Source organism: Python bivittatus, unplaced genomic scaffold (assembly GCF_059951505.1).
Source record: "Python bivittatus isolate LINGU-HERP-01145 unplaced genomic scaffold, Pbiv_v1 ctg000570_np1212, whole genome shotgun sequence".
Taxonomy (NCBI): Eukaryota; Metazoa; Chordata; class Lepidosauria; order Squamata; family Pythonidae; genus Python; species Python bivittatus.
In genome coordinates, this window is record NW_028277097.1 from 15,566,634 (window position 1) to 15,589,814 (window position 23,181).

Consider the following 23,181-nt stretch of genomic DNA (forward strand, 5'->3'; position numbering starts at 1 on the left):
AAAGTTGAAGGAAGAGACAGAGGGGCTAATTCTGGCTGCACAAGACCAAGCCTTAAGAACAAATGCCTTCAAAGCCAGAATTGAGAAGACAGCAACAGACAGCAAATGACGCCTCTGCAAAGAAGCTGAAGAAACAGTGGACCACCTAGTCAGCTGCTGCAAGAAGATCGCACAGACTGGCTATAAACAACAGCATGACAAAATAGCAACAATGGTGCATTGGAATATCTGCAAGAAAGACCATTTGCCTGGAAGCAAGAACTGGTGGGACCACAAAACAGACAAAGTAATAGAAAATGAAGAAGCCAAAGTGCTCTGAGGCTTTAGAATTCAGACAGACAAGCACCTGCCACACAACACCCCAGACTTAACAACTGTTGATAAGAAAGACAAAAAAGTCTGGCTAGTGGACATTGCAATACCTGGAGACAGCCGAAGAGAAGAGAAAGAACTGGAGAAAATCACAAAATATAAAGACCTGCAAATAGAAGTAGAACAACTATGGCAAAAGAAAGCAAGGATTGTACCAATAGTTATAGGTGCTTTGGGTACAACCCCAAAACATATGGAGCCCCACTTGAAGACCATCAGCATTGACAAATTCACCATCAGTCAATGGCAAAAGGCAGCTGTACTTGGAACAGCTCATATCCTGCAATGATACCTTTAACACCATCAAACAACATCTGCCTCTCCCAGGTCCTTGGGAAGGACTCAACAGGTGGATAAAAATGCCAAACCCAGTCTAAACATCTGGCTTACTGCGCGACCAACCATAATAATGCTTTTATACTTCCGGCGAGGGGGAAAATACTTATTTCAATTGAAGGAGGAAATACATTCCTCAGACTTTTCTGACATTTTTGTATACAGTAATTTATGGATCCCCGCAATATCCAAGCAGCATAAATGAGATGTTCCAATTTTATACTCATAACAGCCCTGCTAGGTTGGTTGAGCTGAATGCTGGTGATTAATAGTCCGTCATGAATGAACTATACCTGAGTAGAAACATCTCTGATGCACATTAGTCTGCATTAGTTTCCTGCAGCCTTTGTTTATGGATGTGAGTCCATAATTAACTTCATGTCAGAAGGCTTTGGCCTGAAAAGTCATCCCTCTGACATGGATGTCTTGAACTGCAACAAAGATTCTCTGAATGAAAAAGTTAGGGAAGTGTTTCTGACATCCAACAGTTCCTTGATTCCAGCTATACTTTAAAATCCCAAGCCCTGGAAATCACTGTAGCTAGAGATTAGCATCAGTCACTTCAAACTGAATTGGCCACTATGCTGTTTTTCTGGTTACTACAGAACCTCGGTTCCCTGTTCAAAGTAGAAATGCTCTTCTGGTGAGCAGAACTGTTGAAGGCGAATCTGGGGGTTTAATGTGTTCTGGGGTTCTCCTGGACTCCCTTGAGAAGCAGGTGGCAGCCGTGGCCAGGAGGACTTTTGCACAAAAGCATCTGTGCCAGTTGTCCCCATTCCTAGATCAGGAGGCACTGCTCACAGTCATTCCTACCTTAGTCACCTCCCAATTGCGCTGTTGCAATGCCTGTACATGGGGCTGCCCTCGAAGAGTGTTCAAAAGCTGCAGCTGATCCAGAACACAACAGCACGTAGAGTATTGGTTGTACCACAATATGCCCACATAACACTGCTGCTGTGTGAGCTGCATTGACTCTCACTAGGCTTCTGGGTGCAATTCAAGATGCTGGTTGTCACTTTTAAAGCCCTCTGTGGCACAGGATCAGGATTCTTATGGGTCACTTCTGCCCAATAGTTTCTGGCTATCCCACTAGGTCTGACAGAGCGGGCATCCTCCGGTTCCTCTCCGTAAAAGAGTGTCGCCTGGTGAGTCCTAGTCTGTGTGCCTTCTCTGTCATGGCACCTGTCTTGTGGAATAGCCTCTCCCTGAGACAGAGACAGCCTGAACCCTGTGAAGACCTGGCTCTTCCCCTAGGCACTGAGGCTGGGATACTGATGGAGGTCTGGCGTGAGAGTGGTTTGGATTACATGTTGATAATGTGATTTTTAGGGGCCTTGACCCTGTTTGTTTTTAATTGGATTTGTATAACTTGGTTATATTTTTATTCACTTCTTGCCGTTTTATATGAGTCTTGGCAAAATGTTTGTGCGTTGCTGCACTGGAGCAGTTGATGATCTGGATGTTATTCCCATTTTTCAGGACCTGAAAGAGCTGCTTGAAAAACTAGAAAAGAATGAGAAGAAGCTGAAGAAACAGCTCAGGATTTACATGAAGAAAGTCCAAGATTATGAAGGTAACTTTAACTTCCAAGACGCCTTCTGCGGCTGAAATTAATATTTTGTCCTGTACTGACCAAACAGTTGGTAGGACTAAAAGCGGGGTTGTCTTTAAACCAACAGGAGCTAAGTATCCAGATCAGGTTTGGCAGCCCTGCCAAATTGGAGATCTGAATAAGGTTTGATGGGAAGACTAAATGCAACTATTTTTCAAAGGAAGGGTGTATTACGAGCCATCAGAATCCCTGGTTCTCCCTCCCACATCCTTTGCGGGGCTGTGTGGTGCCACATAACACTTGTATGCAACTCCTGAAACCAAAAGTGTCCTTTCCTAGGGTCTGACAGCTTCCCTCTGCAGCTCTTGTATGATCCTAGGAGGACTCAGCTGCTTTTTAGAAGTGCCAGACAGGCGCTAGGATGGCACCCTGCACGACCTGAAGCATATTTTTGCCTTTGGAAGTGCTGCCTCCTCCTCTTCCTTAGTCTTCACTGACTGGATATTTGACTCTGCCATTCTGTTTATTGAAAGGGGCAGGGACTGAAAAACTTTAAAAAGTTTTTTTTTTTTCTGCGATCTACAATCCTCCTTTGGTGTTGCTGTTTCCAGTATCAGCGGAGAAAGTCTCCACCTGCTGGTTCTCACGGCACTAAAGGAGGATTTTTGCAGAAGCCTCTGCATTTGCAGTCATGGAAAGGAGAAGAAGCATACTGGAAATTAGACATTGTACACCCCCTAGTTCTTTTGATTTTGGTGGGTTGACAGAGTGATTAGCTACCGCAGCTTGGATCTGAAAACCTGGTTCCCGGAAAGCTGATCATTAAATGAAATTCAGCTGAAGGAATCGGAGACTCTGCATCGTGGCAACTGGCACAGATGGTTCTTGTCACTGTAATTTATATGCATGAAACTGACTGGCACAAAGTTACTTGAGTTGTGCCTTAATATCCATTTTCTTAATACATTTCACAACTGCAGCATTTGTTCCCTGGTGAAGGCAGTGGGGGTTACCCACTATCCTTAGCAAGGTTATAAAGCCCCAATGTGATTACCATCTTCATCTTATTAAGAGTTGGGGGGTTATTTATTTTTTCATATGTGTGAATATAGCAAACTGGTTGAACGCTTATAGCAGGATGGATGGATGGATGGATGGATGGATGGATGGATGGATGGATGGATGGATGGATAGATAGATAGATAGATAGATAGATAGATAGATAGACAGACAGACAGACAGACAGACAGACAGACAGACAGACAGACAGACAGACAGACAGACAGACAGACAGACAGATAGATAGATAGATAGATAGATAGATAGATAGATAGATAGATAATGTTCTCTAGGGCTAAATCCTGAGAGTTTTACTGAATCCCGTTGAGAGTGAGGTTAGGTATAGCAAATGATGCAATTGCTCTGGCTAGATCTTCTCTTTACATTGCAAGGCACGCTTAAGCCACACGAAATATGATGAGAATCACAGTAATGGTAAAATGGGGATAAAACCTATTCATTACACTTCCAGTTCAGTCTTTTTATATCTACAATTTTTATTGAATCTCTGAACTAATACAACTACAAAAAATAATACAATTATTTACAAGAACTAAACTAATATATTTCATTTAAACTATTATTAAATGAGTTATATACCTAAAAAAATAATAATACAAGCTAAAAGTGAAAGAAGGGGAAGAAAAACCAAAAACAAAATCAAAGAAAAAAAGAAAATTAAAAACCCTCAAAATCTTGAAAAATTCCACTACTTTTCTGTGATTGTATGTTACATATATACAGGGTGTACCAAAAGTCAGACCACATAGGCCAATTACAATGTTTTACTAATTGATTAATATTTTTTCAGAGAAGAAGTTACTGTATGTAGGAACATTCAAAGGTCATGTGCCAAATGAGTAAGGAGGCATTTAGAAGAAAATGGCAACCAATTCAAACATTTAATGTAATTTATATAATGAATTGTTTATGGGTTGGTACACCCTGTATAATGCGTGTATATATGTGTCTGTGTGTACATACAGGCATATGTATGTATGTACCTATGTATGTACGTATGTAGAGTATACCAAAAGTCAGAACCCATAGACAGTTTTATGTCTCTAGAATATTTGGGGGCTGCTGCTGGTAGCAACCTGCGAATTTATCTTTGGAAAGACCAGTAAGATCTTTTCTCCACTGAACAACTGATGGGAAAGATCCATTATGGGGACTCTGGATCTTTTTCCAAACATGTGTTGGCTTTCTTCTTGGTACATGTGCTTGGAAAAATCTGTGCATAGGTTCTTTTGCACTGCTGGGGAAATTCAGGAAAGGATAGGAGGGGTCCAGAATAGGAGGTGTAAATCTCCAGGCCAGGGCAACTGGGTCTTTCAAGCAGCAGATAGCGGTAGACCTGGATATGGGATCTGCAATTGTCTGCTGGAGGTTTTGTGATTGAACGCTGCTCCACACAAGACAGGGAAATGGACCATACATCTTAGCTTTCTATCTATGTGGTCGCTAGGAGTCAAAAATGACTTGATGGCACATAATCAATCAATTTTCATTAGTCACAAGTACTTAATCATAGGCAATAGAGTACTGGTGGGTAGTTACGTTTCTCTTTCAAGGTAATGCTGGTTCCTACCTTGGAATTTACACTGAAGAGGATGAGAAGGAAACACACAGTTCCATAACTTCCTTCTAGCTTTTCAACCAGAGCTGAGACATCTTTCATGTTACATTTACCTTACTTCAGTTATCATTTCTGCAGTTCCAAAGGGCTGGTGCAGACCACTGAGTCAGCCAGACCTCTGAAGGGTGCTGCTGCTTTAGGTCATCTGTAAAAGGGTCTGAGTATTTTACTGGTTTGCCTTTCACAGCTGATCAAGCCGTTACACAGACCGAAAAGCGGCAGCATGAACTCAATAGGCACGTCGCTGTCCAAAGAAAGGAGAAAGACTTTCAGGGAATGTTGGAATATTGCAAAGAAGATGAGCCTTTACTCATAAAAAATCTCATTACAGGTAAACAATTTTTTTTGGCTTCTCAACCTAGTTGTTAATATTATATATGGGGCTTCTAGTGGCTTGCTACCCAAGGAAGAACAAACCTAATCAGGCGTTTAGAGTCTTAGGATTGCAGAGTTTGAAGGTAGCATTTCCTAATGTTAAGTAGTCAAGGAATCCCATTCCTGTTCATCAGGGAATCCAAATTAAAGGAAACTATTTTCTCTTAAATGTGAAAGGGAGCCCAGAACTTCTCTTAAGTAATTGGTTGTACCAATGTTATTATTGTTAGGGGGGAAAGTCCTTATAAAATTGAGAAGAAGTATAAATGTCATTTTAAAAGATTGAATTGAAAAACTGATTTACATGTTTAACAATTTATCATCAAACCTTATTTATTTCAGTTTTCTTTATTGGCAGGGTATGGTTCTACTTGGTAGCAACTCCAAAATAAGTCATGGGAATAATTGGATTTTTTTTAAATGGGACAGATCTTTAAATATACGTTATGCTGGAGGAATGAGGCCAGTTAATAAAAATGATTCTGTGACTGATTTTGATTTAGATAAGTGCCCAGGGCCCATCGGTACAGAATTTAAATTGCTAAGGAATCCAGTTGTTGAAAGGCTTTCTTTTCTGCTCACAGATCTGAAGCCCCAAATAGTATCTGCCACCGTGCCCTGCCTGCCTGCCTACATCCTTTTCATGTGCATCAGACATGCTGATTACGTTAATGATGACCATAAAGTGCATTCCTTACTTTCCTCCACTATTAATGGCATTAAAAAAGTATTAAAGGTAAAAAAAAAAAAGGGGGGTTCCTTTCTAATGGGTAGACTTTGCTTGGTACGTTTATTGGATGATAGTATCTGTGAGATGACTCGAGGTATCTAGGGAACAAACACGTTTTAAGTAGAAGATAAAGGAAGAAGCAGAAAGTAGAGTTTATGTCAGGTTCAGCCCAAAGAACTCTAAGAGACAATGCAAATACAGTTCTGTTGTGTTTATTAGCTTCAACCTCCAGACAGAAATCTCCCCAGACTGAACCCTAGTTCCCAAGCCAGCCAGCCACAACACCGTGAATTCCTTAGGGAGGTGCCAGCCTCATCTTGAACTTCCCATGCTCCTGTTGGGGCTAAGAACACGCTTATCTCCCTGAGCCTGGCCTTCATAAGTCCATTCCAGCACAGTTTATTTGTTAAACTGAGACTTTGTGCAGCTTTTGTTATATTGCCTCCACTACAGTCTTCAGAATCTCTAGGCTTCACAATCTGGTTCCAGAGTCAGATTGAGACTTGGCCAAAGATTGTATGAGAAATATTCTAAAAGGAAAAGTAGCAAGTTTTGTTGTGATCAAACTGAAGATTTAACGTTGCAAGCTAGCTTCATCAAAAAGAAGCAAATTAGACCCACCTCTAGGGGCCACTACATCTGCTCCTCCATCCTTAGGCCCTTCTTTCAGACTCTTGATCTTGCTTTTCTTCCAGGCAGACCCCTTGAAATCCAGCACTCTTTTTCCAACACAAGACTTGGAAATAATAGGCTAACATTTCAGGTGAAGACCTCCTAAGCAAGAGGTGCAAGGAGTCCTATTTATTTATTTATCTATTTACAATCTTTGTATGCTGCCTACTTGAGCAACTCTAAAGCAGGATGCTGTGATTCCAGTTATTCATCCTTTTCATGGCATAATTGACAAAAGGAGAAGATTCATGGTATTTATTTGGCTTCTCCATAGAAACACAACGAGGACTTTGAGATGACATCATTCTGGCTGTCCAACACATGTCGCCTTCTGCATTGTCTGAAGCAATACAGCGGAGATACGGTGAGAAAATGATTGTAGCAGGGATGAGAGCCTTGTTGCTAAAAATATCTCTGATTCTCCCTAATGGTCATACAGTACGTCTGGAATTTCCAGACTGCAGTGAATATACGCCCATTCAGTTCAGTAGGACTTTTGCTACGAAGGTTGCTGCAATTTAGGCTTCTCATGTTAACACTGTCAACAAACTACCAGTGTTTCTCAACCTTACCAACTTCAAGATATGTAGACTTCAACTCCCAGAATTCCCCAGCCAGCATGGCTGGCTGGGGTATTCTGGGAGTTGAAGTCCACATATCTTAAAGTTGCTAAGGTTGAGAAACAGTGAACTATACCATACTATTCCTACCTCTCCATGGATGGAAGAGTTGACCAAAGGAAACTAATTTGCTATTAGGACATATTTTTGCTTCTTATGGACCTTGGCTTGAAATTATAGCTGCTTGTTCCAGTTTGAGTTTCTGCTGATCTTGTTATTGAATTATAGAGCTGACTATTGGACTAAAAGCGTAACAAATAAGATGCTTTTAGACAGCGCCCAGAACAACAACATGCTTTTAGACAGCGCCCAGAACAAGAAATCTGTGCACCTGTGCAGTTTCCTGGACATAAATCTTGTTGAACTCACTTCTGGGTGAGCAGTCATAGGAGCTCATTGTTAGTGGCAGACACCTTATCCCTCTTTGACCTGTTTTCATGAACTAATATCAAAATGAAAATAAGTCTGAGGCAGGAGGAGGTGATGAATGTCAGCTTTCCTTTCCTGCCTTCCTGTCTCTTTTCCACACTTCGTAGGTATAAAGCATTAATAAAAACAGATTTCACTCTAATACCTTGAAACCGTTCACTAACTTCTCTTTGTCACTTGGAGAGCTCTGGGTAGCAGACCCACCATATAGGAACCATCCATCTCAAACAAGTGATTGGAATCCATTCAAGCCTGTAACGACTTTTCAGACATCATAAGGATCTTTTTTTTCCCTGTAGCCATCCTGGAAGTGAACCTTAATTTATGGGTTTTTCTAGAATCTAGCCAAAAAGGTGCCAGTTGTCCTCAGAATGATCTCCACAGACCTTTGCTTTACATACCACCCTGATAGTATTTAGTGTTTTCCTCTACATAATTTTAATACAACCTGCTGTTACATTACCACCATCTGTTAATCTCCCTTTGCAGGGTTTTATGACCCAAAATACCACAAAGCAGAATGAACATTGTCTGAAGAACTTTGACCTCACTGAGTACCGTCAGGTCCTGAGCGATCTCTCTATCCAGATCTACCAGCAACTCATCAAAATTGCCGAAGGCGTCTTGCAGCCCATGATAGGTGAAAGGCATATTTAACTCAACCTAGTGGTACAACAAGGATTATCTACATTCTTCTCACTCCCTGGAACTGTGAAATTAAATCCATTAGATCCATATTCCTGTTTGGGGCTAAGATTGCAAACCACCCAGTTGCACAATTGCCATGAATAGTATTATTTCATAACCCATTCGTTTGAATTGGGTTTGCAGAGAAGAAGTCATAGGTGATCTGTAAACCAGCGTAGTGTCACGTTTTTGTACACAGAAATGCTTTTTGCAGCTATTCTTTGGGAAGAGTATGGGCAGAACATTTTATTGGACTTGAAAATCCATTTGGATCTGTTTCCAGAATCTGGAAGGCATCTGGGGTAGTTAATTGCATGAAAATCACTTCTGTGTCTCCTCTCCATTCCAAGACTCCATTCTAAGCCATCAGACTTACAACATTCGAAACAAATCTTCATAGTTTAGCATCTACATCTTTTTTTTTTTTAATCCAATTGTGTCCGATGCTCAGAAACTGCCTGGACGAGTCCCTGCAGTTTTCTTGGCAAGGTTTTTCAGAAGTGGTTTGCCCTTGCCTCCTTCCTGGGGCTGAGAGAGAGGGACTGGCCCAAGGTCACCCAGCTAGCTTTGTGCCTAGGCAGGACTAGAACTCACGGTCTCCTGGTTTCTAGCCTGATGCCTTAACCACTACACCGAACTGGCTGTCATCTAGTCCCATAATTTTTCCTCCACTAATTATCTGTTTTCAGGTTCCAGGAATGTAATTCTCAATCATTCTTCAGCTCCCTTTTTGCCTTCTGGGGCCTATATAGCATTCATTCAAACTTCCTGGTAGGAGCCGTCTTATGAATTTGTTATATGTTCCAGTGTTGATCATTTTTACAATATGTTGAGTTCTAATCTATTCTTTTACTGACGGGATTTCAGCATTTTATAACCGTTGACTAATTAGTCCTTCTCAACACTCCAATGCAAAAACAGCAGTAAGTAAAATTATCCTTAGGGCAATAGCACTGGAGTTAATTTGACAAAGAACATTTTTCGTACTGCTGAGAGAAAGCCCAAGAGGTCTTATTCTCTCCAGACCATTTTTGCTGGGATTGTGAGTATTCTTGTAAGTATTCTCTTGCAAGACTCAGATGTGTATTACTTACAACTTAAAGGTATGATTTGGGTGATGGGAGGAGGGCAAGAGCAACTGATTGATAATAATGACATTGGAATTTGCACAGCTTATCTTGCTCGCCTTTTGAGAATCGTTTCTTTTCCTCCCAGTGACTGCGGTATTGGAAAATGAAAGTATCCAGGGCCTGTCAGGTGTGAAGCCCATGGGCTACCGGAAGCGGACCTCCAGCAGAGGGGACAGCGACAACATCTACAGTTTGGAAGCAATCATCCGCCAACTGAACACATTTCTGAGCATCATGTATGACCAGGGCCTTGACCCAGAGATCATCCAACAGGCCATTAAGCAGCTCTTCTACATGATCAATGCTGTGGCCTTGAACAACCTCCTGCTGAGGAAGGACGTATGTTCTTGGAGTACAGGCATGCAGATCAGGTAGGGTTCAGGCTGAAGGGCACACTGCTGAACCATCCAAGGCTGAGCGTGTTTTGCTGGAGGGAGCAGGAGCACTGCTTCCTATAGATGGATGAAAGTGATGCTGGAGACTCACGGGACAGTGATACTCCCTCTGCCACACCTGCCACACCTGCCTGGGCTTCAGAACCTGTGGCTATTCAGGCATCGCAAGCTAAAGGACTGTGTCCAAAAACAAGGGGGAGCAAAGGATCACTAGCCCAATCTGGTGTAAATCTGGTACCCCTTCATTGGAACTGCTCTACCCAGGGATGTTAATTGCTTAACAATTCAACATTTGAAGTGGAAGCAGGCTGTAATATGATCTATTATGGAAAAATGGCCTCTGAGGTTTGCTCTGTAATGATTTATTTATACTTGCAACACATCCCTTGGTGTTGCATTCATATGTTGATGGAAATATGGGGAGCTGCTCTCTATCCAAGTATTTTTCCATCTTGTTAATTCTGACCAGAAGCTGCTCTCAGGTAGCTTGGTGAGACATCCTTTGCCGTTGTCTTGCACCTTAGTCTTCTTTAAACTGACCCAGGGCACAGGATGTTGTAGCTGATCCTTAAATAGAGATGCCAGAGACAACTTCATGCAAAATCAGTGCCATAAGCCGAGCCACAGCCTCTCTTGAATTATCATGCATCAGAAAGGTGAAGATTCCCCAAAACATACCTTGTGAATGCAGGGCTGGACAAACATTTTAACCCAGATCCTAACCCAGCTATTTGGCTGTGAAACAGCCTGGCTAAGTTTAAAAAAAAAAAAAAAAAAACTCTTGCAGAAGAATCTGTTGGGGACACAAGCCGCTCAGCAGGATTCAGAACATCCTGCCAGTTCTTCTTGTAACTTGTGTCTCCCTTGTGTTGGGTCCAGGTTTAATATCAGCCAACTGGAGGAATGGTTGAGAGGGAAGAACCTGCACCAGAGTGGGGCTGCCAAGGCCCTGGAGCCATTGATCCAGGCAGCACAACTCCTGCAGTTGAAAAAGAAAACCCCTGAAGATGCTGAGGCCATCTGTTCCTTATGCACATCCCTCACTACCCAGCAGGTACATGTGTTGATTTATTTATGAACTCAGAGCAACTAACGAAAGGCTGAACATGAGAATAAGGTCCTCCTCTTTACCCCTTTTATCTTCAAATCCTGTTAATTCAGTGTAGAAGTTCACCAGAGAGTTTCAGGCCAGAATGGGGATTTGAACTTAAGCGTCCCTACTTTGGGCCAAATCGCCATGGCATAGCGCTGATATCTTGCAGATAATTCCCCAACACATTTTACCTTGGTCAAGTCCAGAGTCTGGCTGGTGAAGGTTATATTCAGTGGCCAGGGGAGGTATTTGAAAAAGTCAGTGGATAAATGGGGCACACGTTCAGCACCCTCCAGTTTTCTTGAGGGTCCGCCTGCAGTTGGAGAGCCCATGTTATACTTTTAAGCTGAAATTCCACCTGTTTCCTACACTTGTTCTGTTGAGAACCTGTGATGTCTATTTATAAAATAGTGATGTCACAGAGTGATGTTACAGAGCATCTCCTCTATAACCCTCATTTGATCTTTCATTCCTTAGATTGTAAAAATACTAAATCTTTACACTCCTGTGAACGAGTTTGAAGAGCGAGTGACAGTAGCTTTCATAAGAAACATTCAGGTAAGTTCTGCACTAAATATAGGAAAGTTTACATCTGCCACACATTCAAAAAAGTCATATATCTAGTTTTTATAATGCACTTTTGGAGGCCCATTTGTAACTCTGGAACACAGCAAGTAAACTGAAAGCATTTAGATCACATATCTATACTGGCATGCCTTGAATTCCCTCTGCACAGAAACGCAGGAAAATAAACCAAAATAACAACCTTTTATCTCGGTCTAAAAACAAACAGAAGACATGATGAAAATTCCTGAACACACTGACAAATTCAATCACACTTTCACCTGAGAAACTGTTGACATTTTAGACCAAGCCAAATTTCAAAATGCTAGGGAATTCCTGGAAGCTTGGCATTCAGGTAAATCAGCCATCAACAGACGCAGAGATAAACCCCATCTACAGGCCATTTAAAAGATATAACCCAAAGTCAAGGAAGGAAGCAAACAGCCCAGAGCACAATCCCTCTTAGCAGTCAACACCCAGATCAGCAGGAAGCGGTCCTAGAGAAACAGTCCCAGAAGAAACAGTATCCTAACCAAGGAAACATCAAGACATCATAGCCCAACCAAGACTGGCCAGGTAAGCTAGTATATATGAACCATCAGCAAACCTCACTGTCCCATGCATGGATGATGTTACCTAGCCTGGTGGCAAAACATCTGCAGGAACCCAACAGTTCAGCCCTTAGCTGCATAATATTCTCTACTGTTGAAAAGCAAACCGTTGTCCTCTTGCTAGCCTCTTATCTGTGTGTCCCCTCGTAAGTAGGAATACATAAAGCGGTCTTTAAGTCAGATAGTTGGTCCTGGGAGCCGAGTATTTTCTATTTCAAGTGGCAACAATGGCCTGCTTTGAGGCGACTTTTCTCCTGCTTTGCTATCTGACACTCATTTTAATTAGAGGTCCTAAGAAACGGGCTTGTAATCTTGTGCACGAGGCCTGCGTCTGAGCTATGGCTTCACCTGTTCCCATTCTACATGCCTAATAAAATGTAGTGAGACAGGACTGGATGCTGCAGGGAGAATTCCATTAATCTGTCCAGCCTGACAAAAGATAAACTCATGAAGGATAAGTAAAGATTGCCAGATTTGTAGGGCATGGGATAAATCTCCCCTTGGTGTGCACCACACAGTCATTGAGAGTTAGGCAGCTACAGGTTTAATGTATTATTGTTGGTTGCACAGTCAGCCAGATGTTTAAACTGGATTTGGCATTTTTATCCACCTACCGGGTCCTTCCCAAGGACCTGGGATAGGCAGATGTTGCTGTTTGATGGTGTTAAAGGTATCGTTGCAGGATGTGAGCAGTTCCAAGTAAAGCTGCTTTTTACAGTTGACTGATGGTGATTTTGTCAATGCCAATGTGTTCAAGTGGTGCTCCAGATGTTTTCGGATTGCACCCAAGGTGTATTATTATTATTATTTGGTTCATTTGTCCCAGAGTTACGTTCGTAGAGCCAAATAAGTAAACCAGAGGGGGTAAGAATGGCTGAAATATGAAACAATGGATCAGAGTGAATTGGTTGGGCATTTGACCTACCTCAAAAGATCTGGTCAATGGAACAGTCAAATATTGTCTGATTACTAAGGTTTTAATCTGCCATCCTCCTCTACTGCAGTCATTCTACAGGACAGGGAATCCTATGAAGGATAAGCTATGATCTGGGGGGAAAGCCCCCCATTAACTGGGTAAAGACATCTACACCTGTACCAAAGAAGGCTTCCCATCCCACAGGACACAAGCTGGACAGGATGCCCTGGGGAAAATGGGGCAGGAAAGCCTGCTTTCTCTTATCCCACCACATCAGGGATCCAATCAAATATGACTTTAAAAAAAAAAAATGAATTACAGACTTCATAATCAAGTTACCTAGGTTTTTACAACTACGTGATTTCAACAACTATAGCCCCTTCACTAGAAGTGATGCTGGCTTTTTTCTAGAACATCATGGTCCCCCTACAGTTACAGTAACTGTAGTCTGACCTGGTACTCCAGGGTAAAAGGCTGAGAAGTGCCTGCTGCATTGTTCACCTTCACCATACCCAAGGTTAAACTAAAAACAGAAGCAAAGCCTAACAGCTGCTGCTGTTTAAAAACTGCCAAGTTATTTGCTCCAATTTACACAGTACACCAGGTGGAGCTGTGGCCAGTCCTAGCTGTGATCTCTGCTTCTCTTCCTGTTCTTGTTGGAAGATGCCTATAGCTAGATAGCAGTAGGAGGAAACAACTGCTAGTTTTCAGACAAACAGGCCATCCTCATTTCTGACCAAGTGATCAAATGGGACCATAATGAACTAAGTAAGGTTAGTTGCCACCTACAAGGCTTGGTTTCAGATGAATCAGCTGATGGTGTCTCACTACTCAGATGACTGTTTTGCCTTCCTAAGGGACAAACAGATGAGTTTTAGGCTTATCTCTAAAACTCTACAGAAACTCAAGACTCAGCTGTAAGGGCAAAGTTTTAGCATAAAACAGCCACATATCTTACTTCTTTGCTAATGATTTTCTTCCCATCTCTCTTGTGGTTTCTTTTAGGCACAATTGCAAGAGAGGAACGATCCTCCACAGCTGCTGTTAGACTTCAAATTCATGTTTCCTGTTTTGTTTCCATTCAATCCTTCGTCTCTGACCATGGACTCTATTCACATCCCAGCTTCCCTTGACCTGGAATTTCTTAACCGAGTGTGAAGACACAATTTTCAGCCCAATTTTCCCAAAGTTTGAGCAAAAACAGAAGCAAAAATATAGGATCTCTTCAAATATGGATCAGTAATGGTGAAAGAACCAGTACATGCCAATTAATCAGTGCTAAATTGTACAGCATAAGAAACTAATATTGCATTTGGGTTAAATGCTTTTTGGTTTGTGTGAGGGATTCTTTTGGGAGGGAAGGGAGTAGATCTTGCAGTTAATATTTGAAACACAAGAAGGGGTTGTACTGTTTGATATCATGCTATAAAATATTTCCTTCTGCTTGCCATTAAGGCAGATGCATTGGTAAGTAGGATTTAGGTTTTAATTTTGTGAATTATGTTTCTCAAGAACTTTTGTGTTGAAATAACAAAAAGAAGCCCAGATTGCCACCTGTTTTCCAATTGTCCATGGTGGTAGAGCTTGCACAAACTGGAAGCAGTCTTCAGCTCCTCAGTTTTCGGAAAATAAAATTGCCGTAGGTTAAAATAAAAAATTGTGACACAGCTTGAAGAGATGTTCCTGGAGGTGGGGAGAGCATTATTTGCAACTTGCACTGAGGTTGGAGAATACCACTTTGCATATGAAGTAGACTAGTCATTGAAAGCTTCAGTCTGTCTCAGGGGTGTCTGCAAGGTATGGTAAAAAAAATAAATAAATATGGTGGCACATACCTAAGAAAACATCAATCACACCATTGTGGCTGCCATCTTGACTTACTTTTACCATACTCTCTGGACACCCCCGGTCCATCTTTAACCTGTTGATTAAGGTGCCTGTTGATAATTTTTTCCATATGAATCACTAAGAATGTGAAGTTGTGGAACCACAAACCCAAACATTTGCTTAATGCTGCAATTATAATTTCACTACACGCTGCTACTGATTCATTTGGGCCAGTAACTGATATGGCACTGTTTGGATTTACTGGGGGAGAAAAAGGTATGCTGGGTCCATTGGCTCTCGGACAACAGGCCCATTCTTTGCCAAGATAGTTGAAGAGTCCTTATGATCACACTTGGGACTATGCCAGGACACAGGATGGATGTGCTGGCTGAGTTATGTGTCATTATGCAGTGTTCCCCCAGCATTGACGGAGCCATGCGCAAGGAATACCTCTGCAGGGAACTGGGGTGTCGGGGTGTTTTCCAAGCCAGTTACAAGGACGTTTTGCACCATGAAACAGTCCATAAATTTGATGATAATATCTGAATTCAGAGGGAAGCCTTTCAAGAGAATTAGCATGGAAACTAATGCAGAAGACCTCCTATCTTTATCAGCATTTTTATGCACAGAACAATTGGTAAGAAACTATATTTCTTGCAAGAACTAATCAGCACTTATTAAATACTAGAGAGCCCCATACTCTGCTCCCCCAGTGGAAAGAATAAAACCTTTAGTGTTAGAAATGTGAATACTCTTTAAATGATGTTTTACCTAGTGGGATTTCCAAAATCATATTATCAACCATTTTTCTCCAAATTTTATTTTTTAAGCATCTGCCGTTTCTCAACTATTATTCAGTGGGTATCATGGGGTTAAAGAAGATAGTGGGAAGGGACAATTATATGGATTAGTAAAGGTGGGTATATACAGAATTCATTATTTTCCAACCTCCTATAACAGCACTTCACTAGACAAACCTAGTAGACAAACAAGCAAAAAAAAAGTGTGATTGAATGACCTTTTTGAGCTGTGCCCAGATGACTTTGGCATTTTCCACTCTTGCAAATTTGGCAGTAGATTCAACCAGGGTGCTTTTAACAAGATGAACACCATCCCTTTCAAAATGATTTGGTTACCATAAATCAAACACCCAACTTACAAAAGGCTCTCCTCCACTAATGGACTAATTGTAAAACATTCTGATCTGATCTAATGACAAATAACTGAAGGATGCAGCCATTTTTAACTGATAATAGTCTCCAAGACACCTGTCTAAAAGGGCAGCACTGTGTGCATTTGGCTATGGGTGATTCGGGGCTCTCTTGTTCCACGGCTTGCAGTACTGAATGTCCTCATGCACAGATGGACGCAAACAGGAGCATCTGTTGTCTAGGTCCTCTGAGTGCTTATAGTGCTGCTCCCAAACTTCAGCACACGAATATCAGTCAATAAGTTTAGAATCTAGGGAATAGTTTTTCATAATGCTAAATTCATAAAATGATTGCAACTCTGTGATAAAATGATAGCTGCACGCACAGTGCCTCCACATAATTCTACAACTTGCCTAGTGTCATTTTCGTTTTTCGCCCATGCAGACAAACTCATGGTACCTGTTGTGGTACTGTAGTTTTACTCAATGGCACTTTATTAGACACATTTCCTCTATTGCTCATTCATATCCCTATTTTAATGCCAAAAAAAAAAAGTTTTGTGCCAACATTTGCTTTTTTTCTCTTGTGATTTTCTGCATTACTGCACACACTGGAGTTTGTACTCACCAACGAGCAGGGATTCCCCCCTCAAAGTAAATAGGACAAATTTGTACTTTTGGCAGACCCCCTGTGGGGATCCTGACCATGAAACAAAAAAGCACAACCAGATTGTGGCCTCTAATGGAACAAATACCTTGCTTACTCTTCTTTTCCTTGTAACTATCATTTTCAGTATAATATAAAAAGTATGCACTGGATTTTTTTAAAGAACTGAATATTGCAATTCCTGTGTATTCCTTATGAATTCCCTGTGCTTACTCATCATCAATAAAACAACATAAAAGTGGGGCACATTCTTGAAAAGTAACATACAAGCTAAAGTAGTAATACTGAAACTGCCACATAATTTTTCACCAGCTTGTGAAATTTGTGGCCAGTTTCCTCCTCCTCCTCCCGATCAGGCCTTCTGCCTCCTGCAAAAACAGGTGTGAAGCGGGGGACTTTGCCAACTAAAAAATGGTATACGTGTAAAGTAAGCAATTATTCCCAAATTATCCAGTGTAATGTGGAATTGAGTGGTTCTGTGTGCTGGATAAGTGGAAGTGTTGTGTTTCCATATTGGCAAGAAGCATCAACTTCTGTATAAACAATTATTGTATATGTTAAAAAACCTTCAACCACTGCAGTTTCTAAATATGTTGGTGTATTTAATTCTCACCAGGCAGACTAGAAAATGAGATGCAAAACCTTCTACAGAATATTAGGAAATATATTTATAAAGCGTGGCTAAAACTCTACCTAATGATAATATTTCTCTACAGGACTGCAAGAAAATTAATTTATATTATGTATAATATCTGTACATTTTTAAGATATGTTAGTATAAGATAGAAATTGAATATTTGTAATTATCTGCAAACTTGGATTTATTGAAGGAACTTATGTTAAATAACTGATGTCTGTAATTTTTGTGATCTGTTTTTAAGATAGCCTTGAGGATTCTTTTTAAAAAGCCAATTCACTGGCAGTGCCATGCACAAACATGCTTTCGCTGTCTCTAATTGACCATTTCTTTGATTTAAAAATACTTTAGCACAGATCAAAAAAGTAGATTGTGTCACTGATTTCATCTTTTTATTGTTTCTGACTGAACTCTTTCCTTCTGCATGCCTTTACATTATCATTCTCAATCACCGTTTTTCTGAACAGAGTATTACAACTTTGGAGAAAAATTTAAATGTCACCCAAATTATCTTTGGATTTGTATGTAAAGTGATGAAGTTGCACATGAAATTAGACATCTTTAAAAGTCCCGAACATGGATTTGATTGGCTTCCCCCCACAAGGTTTTGAGATTCCCATAGTGCTGTTTTTGAAGGCTCCAAGTCGGGAATTGTGGTTTTTTTCTTAAGACCTACAAATGCACTAAAGCAAGCATCAATAAAAATACTTGATGAATTCCTCGCAGTATTTATAGTTATCCAATTAATCATGTCAACAAGTGTGCAGCCTTACATACAACTTCTATTTGTTTAGGACAATTAGCATAGAAAGATTTCAGTAGGCTAATTTGAACTTTCTATAAAAAGAAATATATGGCCAAAATCTTCGATTAAAAGCTGCTGCAAGAAATTAATTCATATTGATTAATTATAGAATATTAATTCATATTGATTGATATTCTCTATTAATAACTTTTTAAATACAAGTCTCAAGTATGCAAGAATTAGCAAGACTGGCTATACATGGAAACAAGCAATATGAGATTTCCAAGTTTCAAGTTACTGAACACTCGAGCGATTTCCCCCTTATTCCAGCACATTAACTATATGGGTGTGCTTCTTACTCTCAGACTGTTAAGCTGTAAGAGTGCAGCAGTCAGAATTATCTAGCATTATAGATTATCGTATCTGACTGTCCATTATGCCAATCAATTTATACTGCATGAGCCAGTTTTGCCTCTGTTTCCAAGACTTTGATTTTGATATATATATATAAAGATAACTCCCATAAAAGCTAGAGAATTGTTCAAAGAATGCGAATTCTGGAGCATAAAATGAGGGTGCCCTCCGCCCCCCAAATCTGCGATCACCCCAGCTTGATTTAAGCTGCAAGCGTGGATGAAATATTGCTACTGATAACATTTCCAGTTTGAATAAATGGGTAAGCTACACCTGTTTATAAGAAAGTGACTAAGTCACCCTCATTCCACTGTGCATAAAATACTGTGAAATAAATACTTTGGAATAAAAAGTTTGTTCTGCTCCTTTTTCTCCACACTGCCTTTACTTCCAGCATTGCCAGTGTCCATCTTCAAAGGACACTCTAAAAGAGCGAGGAATGAATTTTATAAACTTTGTAGTACACCTATATTTCCTTCTGGAGTTCCAAGTGTCGCATGTAAAATCTGCAGTGATACAGCTGTCATCAGGCCATGATAAGATTGCTTCTTAAATTATTGTAAAGTATTTGAGGAAACAAATACACTTGGGTTCATGAGAGAGTATGTCAAATCCAAGTGGTCTGTTGCGGAGTGGAAAGTCCTGAAATACATTTCTATCAGATACCTGCTGTACTTAAATAATAAACTGCCAAAATTGTCATCTATGGGTATGTACTTTAAAACTCTTCATTTTTCATGCAGCGTACAGACCTATCTTAGCATGCCAACAATATCAATTAAGGTATCTAATCAGTGTTTCTCAACCTTGGAAACTTGAAGGTGTGTGGACTTCAACTCCCAGAATTCCCCAGCCACGCCTTCAATTTCCCAAGGTTGAGAAACACTGACTTAAGAGGAAAACAGTACATCGTTGGCTCAGTAACTCAACATTCTTAGCTTAACATTCCCAGAGCCTTAAAAGGGGGACTCAAAACTTGGCAGTAGGCTAAGGAAGCAGAATAAGTTAAAAAGTTGCATATTATATTGGCTTGCTTTCAGGGGACTTGAGCGAGTCATTTTCTTCACAATCTTGCATTCTTTTATGTTTATGTTTTAACTTTGGTACTGATCTGTATTTAATTTTTATTTTAATTATGTTTTGTTTGACGTTATTCACCACCTAGAGTCCTTTGGGATTGGGGCAGGTTACAAGCACTGTATATAAGGAGATAAATTATTGGATAAACTGGGGGGGGGGGGTTAAAACAGACAGACCAGCTCAGTCACCTACCAAGTTGCATAGTTGAGTGGAGATTTTAATACTGATTGTCACAATCCCAGCCAGACCCTCTGTTCCATCCCAAAGGCTTTTGCCCAGCGGACCTTAGGTTTTTCTTCTCTGCCTTGGGCTCTGTACAGCCACCAAGTAAGATCTACGGGGCCACCAAAGTGTTGGTCTCAGATGCCTTTGTTAGCACAAATTTCGTCATTCAGTTCCACAGAACTCGGATTGCGCAGTGGGCTATTCATCACAGACCAACAATGGCAGGAAGGGGTAATGCTCCCCAAACAGGACCATCTGTAATGCGCTCTACATGGGGGTTCCCTTGGAAAGCACTTAGGAGGCACCAGCGGCACAAGATGGAGCAGTCCCCACGGGCAGCGTGGGTGCATCCCAAGATACTCACTGCTCCCTACTGCTACCCACCTCTTCAGGAACTGCGTGGGTTGTCATTTGGCTTCTGGATGCAATCCAAGACGCTGGTTAGCAGCACCTTGGCTCCAGACTGAGGGACCGGTCAGACCAATCCTCCAGGTCCCATCCACACAAAGGTGTCACATGGCAGGATCTTAGAAGCAGGCATTTTTGGTTCTTGTCCCTATACTTTGGAAATCCTGTTTGCTCCCTTCCTCTTACATTTCAGGAGAGCTGTTAAGACCTAGTGGTTTCGTCAGGCCCAGGAGAAGGGCATACAGTGACTGAAGTTAGAATCTGGTGGATGCACAACATTGTATATTATGGGTGGGGTTATTTATTCGTTTTCAGGGGGTTGCTTTTTTTATGAGGATCTTGATCGTTAACCACCCAGTGTCTTTGAGCATACAAATTAAGTAAGTAAATCAATCTGAACCAGACAGATCGGAAACATATTATCACAAAGCAAAACACTTGTGCAAATATTTGCATAAAATCGTGTAAACAGTCAGGAATAGTCCATTTCTGTCCTGTATTCACAAGTGCACAAAATGATTTTCAGGATCCAGCACACTATACTGGGCCCCCATTCCAAGTGAAGTCGATTAGCAAAAATGGCTAGAGAACGGCAAGTTACTATTACGACCCTCCATTGTGACATTTCATTATTGAACAAGGAATGCTTGCTATTCCTAGATAAGATTGTGATGTCTTGTAAGTTCTTTCTGTTCTTCAGTCGCTCAGGTACTTCAATTCTTTATGATCTGATGGACATAATTTTGCCAGAACTGTCTCTGAGTTCTTGTGACAGTATCTAGCACCTTGTCGGTTGGTGGCCTCTTTTTCAACTGCCTTTAATTTTTCCAAGGATTGGGGTCTTCTCCAGTGACACCTACTTTCACATTATGCATCCATTTCATTGACTGGTACTATAAAGAGATGTGCTGTTTCTTGCTGCCCCAGAACCATAGACAGGTTTATTGCATTTTTGTAATTCCTGTTGAAAATAACAAACGCCTTGCAGCAATTAAAGTCAGGTGACATAACGGTTTTGATAAATATCTCTTAGCCATTTTATTTGAAAACCCTCTTAACGATTTTTGATTAATCAATACACTGAGGAAGTTCATGTTCAGTCAATGATAGCATTGTTTTTCAACCACTCTTCACTTGCATTTGACAATGCATAATTCTTAGCCAGCTCTCTGAAAGTGCATTCTCCTTCTACAATTCTTAGAAGGAAACAGTGTACATATTTCAAGAAATAACCATTCAAATAGGATTAACATTCAATAGTTCAGACATACTTCCCCCTTTATTAGATGTAGCACTGTACAGTTTTTAATTTGGTGAAAATAGGTTTGGCATACTTTACAATTTGAGAATTATCACCTTCTACAATCAATTGCTGACTCTTACTTTTCCATTCTAAGATTGCACTGAAAAGCTAACCAATTTCTTCCTGTGCAATCAAACAAGAAAGGAATATAAAAAATTACAGGCCATTGCACAAAGCATTCCCCACCTCTCCAAATGTTAGCATCTGTCTCATAACACTGAAATTCAGAGTCCTTTTAGAACGATCTGCAGATTCTCTTGGATGGCTAAGCGTTGAATTTTAATATTAAATAACGTGACAAGTTTTGATTCTGAGATTACATAAGCCATTGTTCCTTCTAATATTTTGCTTTTGCAGAAATCTCCTTGAAGTTTCCAAAGGCAATTTGAACAGAATAACTCACGACTACAGAACTAAACCCAATGTTTCCAAACTTTCTGAGTTACTACTTCGAAAGATGAAAAACATTTGAATAGGCTAGATATTTAGGTGCTTAGGTTTGCAGCTAATCCTGAAATAATCAGAATATTAATTGGGTTAAGAGTGCCTGAAAGTTGTAATGAATTCAGGAACGCTCTATAGAGGAAGAAATATAGAACCCGTTGCTGAGGAACACTGATATAGGACATTCTGCAGTTCTGGAAACTTCCTGCAAATCAGGAAAAAACGAGCCTCACTTATGGAGTTGCGAACAGGTGCGACATTCACGGCTCACGCGCTCCAAAGCATGCGCTTGGTCGTTTAGTCCAGCCTTCCCCAACCTCGCGCCCCCCTCGCGTGACTGGACGAGGGGTTGGAGCCCCACAGCTCTCCTGGCCACCAGCGGGAGAAGGCGGGTTCGGGGGCCTGGGGGCCTGGGGCTGAGGGCGTTGCGAGCCCGCTAAGACTCAGGGGAGGCTTCAGCGTGGGGAAGGCCGCGTTGCCGGGGCGATGGGCGGCAGAGGGTGCGCCGCGCCGGAAGCCCCGCCCCTTCCTGCGCGCTGCTCCACCCTCCTTGGCGCCCGGGGCGCGGATTCCTCAGCCCTAGAGCCAGAAAAGGAGGCGAGGAAGGCGTCGTGTGAACGCTTCCTCGGGGCCGGAGTTCTTCCCGCAGCGCCGCCGTCAGTCCCCTCCGTGCCACGGAGCCAGGCCCGCGCTCCCTCAGCCCTCCCCACAGCGTTGGACTCCAGCTCCCATCATCCACAACCAGGATTGGGGTGGAGGAGAGCTGCTACCTCCCCGCGTATCTCTCCTCCCGTCTCCTGAGGGGCTCTAGCCGAGCCTGGGCTCCGCAGACGGGGCTGGGCGCCAACTCCCTCTCCCATAATCCCCAGCAGGCACGGCCCAGACTGCCCGTGTCCAGAGGGGTGCTATGGCTTCCACCTACTTTGGGGCAGTTTCCCCAGTTCGGGGGAGTCCAGTTCCAAGCATGCCTACCCGGCTGAGGATTATGGGGCCCAGGGCTCCCCGAAAGGGAACGCCCGGCCTCCGTCCGTCTCTTGCCTGTCTTGCAGCCCCACCAAGTCCCGCCTTCGCCGTCCGACACGTTTCCCGCTGGAAGTGATT

The 23,181-nt window shown here is 41.7% G+C and overlaps 1 protein-coding gene, 1 long non-coding RNA gene and 1 other non-coding gene across 8 annotated transcripts in view; 1 reads left to right on the forward strand and 2 right to left on the reverse strand.

Moving 5' to 3' along the window:
* Positions 1 to 14,837, forward strand: part of MYO5B (myosin VB) — a 253,937-nt gene extending 239,100 nt beyond the window's left edge. For all 3 annotated transcript variants that reach the window (XM_088152666.1, XM_088152667.1, XM_088152668.1), the window contains 9 exons: positions 2,188 to 2,281; positions 5,146 to 5,289; positions 5,918 to 6,069; positions 7,010 to 7,099; positions 8,274 to 8,424; positions 9,687 to 9,972; positions 10,876 to 11,050; positions 11,567 to 11,647; positions 14,186 to 14,837. In XM_088152666.1, coding sequence (XP_088008792.1) covers positions 2,188 to 2,281; positions 5,146 to 5,289; positions 5,918 to 6,069; positions 7,010 to 7,099; positions 8,274 to 8,424; positions 9,687 to 9,972; positions 10,876 to 11,050; positions 11,567 to 11,647; positions 14,186 to 14,338 — 1,326 coding nt within the window. In that variant the 3' untranslated portion in view covers positions 14,339 to 14,837. The remainder of the gene's footprint in view (positions 1 to 2,187; positions 2,282 to 5,145; positions 5,290 to 5,917; positions 6,070 to 7,009; positions 7,100 to 8,273; positions 8,425 to 9,686; positions 9,973 to 10,875; positions 11,051 to 11,566; positions 11,648 to 14,185) is intronic.
* Positions 1 to 23,179, reverse strand: part of LOC148214334 (uncharacterized) — a 32,842-nt gene extending 9,663 nt beyond the window's left edge. The window contains exons 1-3 of one of the 4 annotated variants that reach the window (XR_015798241.1): positions 19,893 to 23,174; positions 14,139 to 14,970; positions 9,968 to 10,563 (exon numbers count right to left, since the gene is read on the reverse strand). This is a non-coding gene — a long non-coding RNA (uncharacterized LOC148214334). Of the gene's footprint in view, positions 1 to 9,967; positions 10,564 to 12,471; positions 13,139 to 14,138; positions 14,971 to 19,892 lie in introns of those variants that run through there. The other 3 variants (XR_015798240.1, XR_015798239.1, XR_015798242.1) reach the window with 3 other exon arrangements.
* Positions 20,055 to 20,140, reverse strand: LOC112540891 (small Cajal body-specific RNA 18). Its single transcript, XR_003084936.1, has one exon.
* Positions 23,180 to 23,181: the final 2 nt, after the last annotated feature.